Source organism: Hirundo rustica, chromosome W (assembly GCF_015227805.2).
Source record: "Hirundo rustica isolate bHirRus1 chromosome W, bHirRus1.pri.v3, whole genome shotgun sequence".
NCBI lineage: Eukaryota > Metazoa > Chordata > Aves > Passeriformes > Hirundinidae > Hirundo > Hirundo rustica.
Genome location: NC_053487.1, coordinates 23,303,391 through 23,309,045, shown reverse-complemented (window position 1 = coordinate 23,309,045; position 5,655 = coordinate 23,303,391). Strand labels below are relative to the sequence as shown.

The 5,655-nt window shown below is 48.0% G+C and overlaps 1 protein-coding gene across 1 annotated transcript; it reads right to left on the bottom strand.

Annotated features, from left to right (window-relative positions):
* Window positions 1-620: 620 nt before the first annotated feature.
* Window positions 621-5,246, bottom strand: LOC120764893 (endogenous retrovirus group K member 6 Gag polyprotein-like). Its single transcript, XM_040089014.2, has 2 exons — window positions 3,044-5,246; window positions 621-2,173 (listed from the first exon to the last, which is right to left on the bottom strand). The coding sequence occupies exon 1, from the start codon at window positions 4,427-4,429 to the stop codon at window positions 3,077-3,079; it is 1,353 nt and encodes a 450-aa protein (XP_039944948.1). The 5' UTR covers window positions 4,430-5,246; the 3' UTR covers window positions 621-2,173; window positions 3,044-3,076.
* Window positions 5,247-5,655: the final 409 nt, after the last annotated feature.

The window sequence follows — 5,655 nt, the reverse complement described above, 5'->3', positions numbered from 1 at the left end:
TTTGTTTAGTATTGTCTCAAATTTTATTATTCTAAGTTGTGTATTTTTATTAGGATCCTCATACATAAGCCTATATCTCGGTTTATAGTCCCGAGATTCAGGTGGTTTTAGAGTCTTTTCGCCCTCTGCAAAGCTCTGAGCCAAACGCAAGAAAGAGACGGAGTCTTCAGGTTCTGATTTTTCAAGGTTGCGTGCTTCATTTATTATTTCTTATCTTACAAATTTCTCAGTGCCCCACAAAGGTCTGTGCAGCTGCCTGGGCATCTGGTGACTCCCCGACTCCTCCTCGCACTGGGCTGTCTCTATCTTTTATACTAATTGCTACTTGTTCTTTATTTATCATTACTTGCCAATACCTATCACTTATACTAAAAAGGTCATCCCTACTTTGACCCAATCTCTTTAAACTACTTTGTGCCACTGTCACTGCAGAAAATGGAGTGAGGGAAGAAGAAAGAAGAAGCAGGAGACAATGCCCCAAATCCTCCATCTTGCTCCCATTCACTTCAATACTGAAAACCCAAACCTACTGTTTTCTCACCCTGTGATAAGCTAAACTACTATCTTTCACACTCTTGTGGCTTGCAATCCTTCCCGCAGTGCAGGAAGCCTTTCCCATGGACTGAGATCAAAGCCAATGTCCCTCTGGGCTCTGTGCCAGGGTCCCAGACCCCCCTGTCCAGGTCTCTGACCCTCCAGGGCAGCCAAAGGAATGCCCTGGACTCCAACATCTCCCCCTCCGGTTTGAACCAAAAACACCTCTTTGGCAACCCTGTCCATGGCCTGCCGTATGCATCGAAGCAAACACGGCAAGATCATGAGAAGAATTACAAGCCCTACTAAAATTATATATAAATGTTTTTAAAATTTCCTTCCACAATAGTGAAAGGTCAAACAAATTGAACGCACCATCCATCCATGACCCAGTTACTTCTCCAAGTTTGTTCACACTCTCCTGCAATTGCTTGATGTTCTCATGAATGGATTTGGAATGATCTGACAAATTCATGCAGCACATTCCCTCAAATTCCTCACACCCATGCCCGTGGGTCAGCAAAAGATAATCTATCGCTGCCCTGTTTTGGAGACTTGCTTGTCTTACACTGTCAACATCTAATAACATGTCACTCAGTGCAAGAGAGGCGGCTCGGGCATGTTTGCTCAGCCAACAACCCACCCAATCCAATTGTGTCAAGGCTACTCCTGATGATGCCTGTGGTGAAAAAAGTGCAACTGCAATTCTCTGAGCCTTGTTCCATGTGTGAACATTGTCATCACAATTTGGATCATACATCTTGATAGATCTTTTCCCTCTATATATTTGTTCTCTCAGCAATGTCATGCTGGGTGTTAGCAATGAAAGCATTCCAATGCTGCATGGACCACCTTTGAAATTTGCGGGGATTGCGGGCCAAATTCTGTCCCCACAGATGAAAAAGGTTCCTCTCGGCAATTGTGCTGGAACATGATTGGATGGCTTGTCCAGCATCTTAGTGTAATTACACGAAGATGATGAATTTCTGTAGAAATTGAGGTTTGGAGTGACGTCTATTGTTTTATTTTGTGCCACTCCAGAAAGGCCGAATTTCACACAAAATTGCATTTGGACCAATCCAAGAATTTCCAGTTCCTAAGGTTCAAAAGGAGCCACAGGAAGGAACTTCGTCCAAACATCCCATTTGTCCACTGGATTTACAATGGAATTTGAAATCACTGGAGGGATGATTTCAGGAATCGGCCATTTGCTCACTGGCAACCCCACTAAACATGTTGAAAAAGGTTTCCCTGGCTTTGAGTGTGTCAGGCAGATGGTATCCAAACCTGATGCATTGGCTAGAGTTTCCCAAACATTCTCTTTTGGTTGGGCCATGGGCAAAACTGCTGCATTGTTCAAGGCAATCAAGGAGAGAATGAGGCACAAAGATAGTTCTTTCATTTTCAATGGCCTTTTTCCCATGGGAATCCCTAAAAATGCAACACCACCCAAGCCCCAAAGAAAACTCAAGTCCCAGAGTCTCTTTTTGCACGTAGAACGAAGGGATGTCTGCTGTCTTGACACCGGCTCACGTCTGCGTGCCCACTTCTCTTCCTCCGGTCTTGGGGTCCACGTCTGCTTGCGTCTGGACTCGGTACGGTTTCACGTGCCTCGCCGCCAGCCACTTTGGCCCAACTGCTGTGGAGACACAATCATATCTCTTGCCCCAAGTTATTAATTTGAATGGCCCTTCAATCTGCCCTGTTTCTGGGTTTCTGACCAAAACCAAAGGATTTTCCTTCAGCTTCGCTCTCGTGCTGTTTGAAAAATGTCTGATAATTGGTGGAGTTGGCTCTGCAAAAGGGCCATTTAGAAAATTCAACACATACAAGGCTTTATTCAAGCGCATGTATGGTGTTGCGTCTGCCTCTCCTCTTTTTTGTCTGTCCAAAAGGGATTTCAATGTGTGATGTGTCCTTTCAATGATTGCTTGACCTGTGGGAGAGTGTGGGATACCAAAGGTATGATGGACACCCCACCTCTTTAGGAATTTGTCAAGGACTTTCCCTATATATGTTGGTCCATTATCTGTTTTGATTTCTTGCGGCACGCCCAATGATGCAAATGCCTGAAAGAAATGTTGACAAGCATGTTGTACTGTCTCACCTGTGTGCAATGATGCAAAGACTGCACCTGAAAATGTGTCAACTGAAACATGAACATTTTTGAATTTCCCAAAGGATGGATATTTTGTGACATCAGTTTGCCATAATTGCAAACTGTGCATCCCTCTTGGATTGACTGCTCCCATGGAAGCAGGAGGCTGAACAATCTGGCAATCAGGGCAAGCACTAATGATTTCCTTTACCTGACTTTTGGAAATGTGAAAATTTACCATTAGTGCTTGAGCATTCTGATGGAAGAATGCATGACTCAATTTTGCCTGTTCAAAAATGTTCAGTAAAGTCCTTGAAATTGGCATGGTCAATTTGTCTGCATGTGCATTGCCTTCTGCTAAAAATCCCAGGAGGGATAAATGTGCCTTGATGTGAAAGACAAAGTACTTACATTTTCTGTGTTACAACAATGTTCTCATGCACTTCAAGTAGGAATACCGCACCTTGGACAAACATCCAGTGAGCTTGCAATCTCTGCAAGTTCTGGACAGTCCTTCTGGAAGTGCCCCTGTTTGCCACACTTGTAGCATTGTCTTTGTTGAAAATTTGCGAATGCTTCTTTGACAGCCTTTTCCACCTGATCCCCCAAAATCGTTGCAACATGCTGTGGTGTCCCCACCTTGCTGCATGCCTCTATAATTTCTGCCATAGAAGGTTGACCTGGCATTGCACTGATGACATGTTTGCATTCTGGATTGGCATTTGCAAGTGCAAGACACCGAATCAAATGTGACTTCACCCCCTCATCAGTGACTTGCCTGTCCACTGCTTGTGTGAGACGATCGACTAATGAGGTGAAAGATTCTGAAGGACCTTGCTTTATGTCTGTGTAACTACTTTCCATAACTCCTGTCAGTGGAATTTGCACCATTGCCTTTCTGGCTGCATTCCTGATGTCTGTCAACACTTCTCGAGGAAAAAGTCTGGCTTGACACGCTGGACTGTCAAGTGGTGGATCACCGGCCAATTGTGCAACGGTGAGGCCTGCATTCGCCCCCCCCCGATATTTGTCTCCGAGCTCATTAAGAGCTTTTCTCCATTTTGCTTCCCAGATGATGAACTGTGAGTCAGTCAGGATCATTGAAGCAAGGGATTTGAGGTCAAATGGTGTTAAATCATAAATATTAAATGTCCCTTTTAAAAGTTGTTTGAAGTATGGAGACCCCAATCCATTATCATGAATGGCTTTCATCAGATCCCTGATGACTTCACAATCCAATCGCTCCCATCTTGGGTTTGCATCCTGTGTATCATAAGTCACTGGCATTGCCATACTTCTTGAACCCATCTGAAGTGTCTCCCCTTTCAATGCATGCTTTCTTATTTCAGTCCAGTCTGCTGCAAGAAATTCCCGTGCACCAGGAACCTGTGTCTTGTCCGACACTGGAATTGATTGCTGTGCTTGCAGCTTCGCTGCTGCTTCATCCTTTCCAGGATCTACCTGTTTTTGAGGCTTTACCTCATCCTGTTTTGTTTCCTTTTCCTTTTCCCAAAGAACAGGAACCAGGGATTGCTGGGCATCACCCAATTTCTCTGCAGCACCTTTCCTCGGAAGAAAAATTCGAGAGAAAGAAGACATGGGCTCGTGTTGAAATTCTGAAGCTGCTTCACTGAATTGCCGGAAAAACTGCCTCATAAAGTCCTTAGATAACAAAAAAGTTGATGCTTGACCTGAAAACTCAAGTGGTTTTGCTTTCCGGACAGGAATGCCCTCTGAAGCAGTGATGTGGATGATGTCGTCATCAGTGATTGTCGTCTTCATCTTCTGCAGCTTCATCGTCCCTCACCATCGGCAAAGGTTCTCTCGGCTTTTGTTTGAACTGCTGTTCTGAAGAAGTTGATTTTTTATATGAAACTGGAAAAAAGCGATGTAACGTGGCTGTCTCGCTGCTGAAAGGTGCTCCACTCGGTGTGCCTGATGCTCGTCGTGATTGTGGTTTCACAGTCCCGTCCCTAGGTGACGATGACACGTCGACAGCTGGCATCTGCTGGCTCGCAGTACTATTTTGGATTTGCTGTTTCTTTCCCTGCCTTTGATGGAGTATGTCGAGTTCTCAAAAGGCTTTCAATTTCTGGGTACATCTGTAAAATCTGAGATAGTTTTGGACGAGCGCCCATCTGCAGAAACGCAGCAGCAGTGTTTGAATCGCCGCGCGCAGGCGATTCAGCGACCGGCGAGCCGCTGGTGGGCGAAGTCGAGCTTCGTGACGTTTGCCGCGTGGGGGTGGCACCCTGGAGACACTCTCCGCCTTGTCCACGCCCCGTCCCTGCCTGTTCCGCCTCCGCCTGTCCCGCCCCTGCCTGTCCCGGCCCGGCGGCGCCTGACGGAGTGTCCCCTCCCCGCTCACGCCCAGGGGTCGCCTCTTCTCCCTCATCATCAGAATTTGCCCTGCCCAGAGCAGGATCGCATTTCGGGCCTTGTCCCGCCTCTGCCGTGCCTGCGCCTGGACCCTCCGCTGATGTTTCTGGGGTTTGTAGTACTCTGCTTGGCGTTTCTCGTTTCGGCTCCCCCCCTGCGCCCCGTGACGCGGTTGTATTTTGAACTGTGTTGCTTCCCGTAGCTTGCGTCATTGGCGTGCGCCGAGCTGCCGACACGGATCCCGGCTCCCCCAATGCCTCAGTCCCGCCGCCTGCGAGCTGTTCTCCCTCGCGATCCGCCCCCTCCCCGCCCTCCGCGCTTCCCGACCGCGCTGCGCTGCGTTCCGCGCCCCAGCGAGATAGGTTAGGATCGTCCCCGCACGCATGCTCCGCAGTCCCACCCTCCGCTACCGACTCGATCGGGACCTGTTGTTCTCCCGGCGCCCCCCCTGCTCCCCCCTCAACCCGCGCGCCCTGTTCCAGCGCGGAAAGTGAAAGGAGCGGTAGGGTGCTGCTGCGTGGTGACTGTGGGGGGGTGAAGGGGCTCCGAGGTGGACTTTGTGTCAGACCTGTCTCCCCCCCTCTTGGGACGAGTGTAATGTGTCCTCCAGAACTGCTTCAAAATAAAGCATGTCCAGTTCCTCC

Coding starts and splice junctions, on each gene's coding strand:
- LOC120764893 (XM_040089014.2), bottom strand. CDS start 4,429: ATGAAGCTGCAGAAGATGAAGACGACAATCACTGATGACGACATCATC.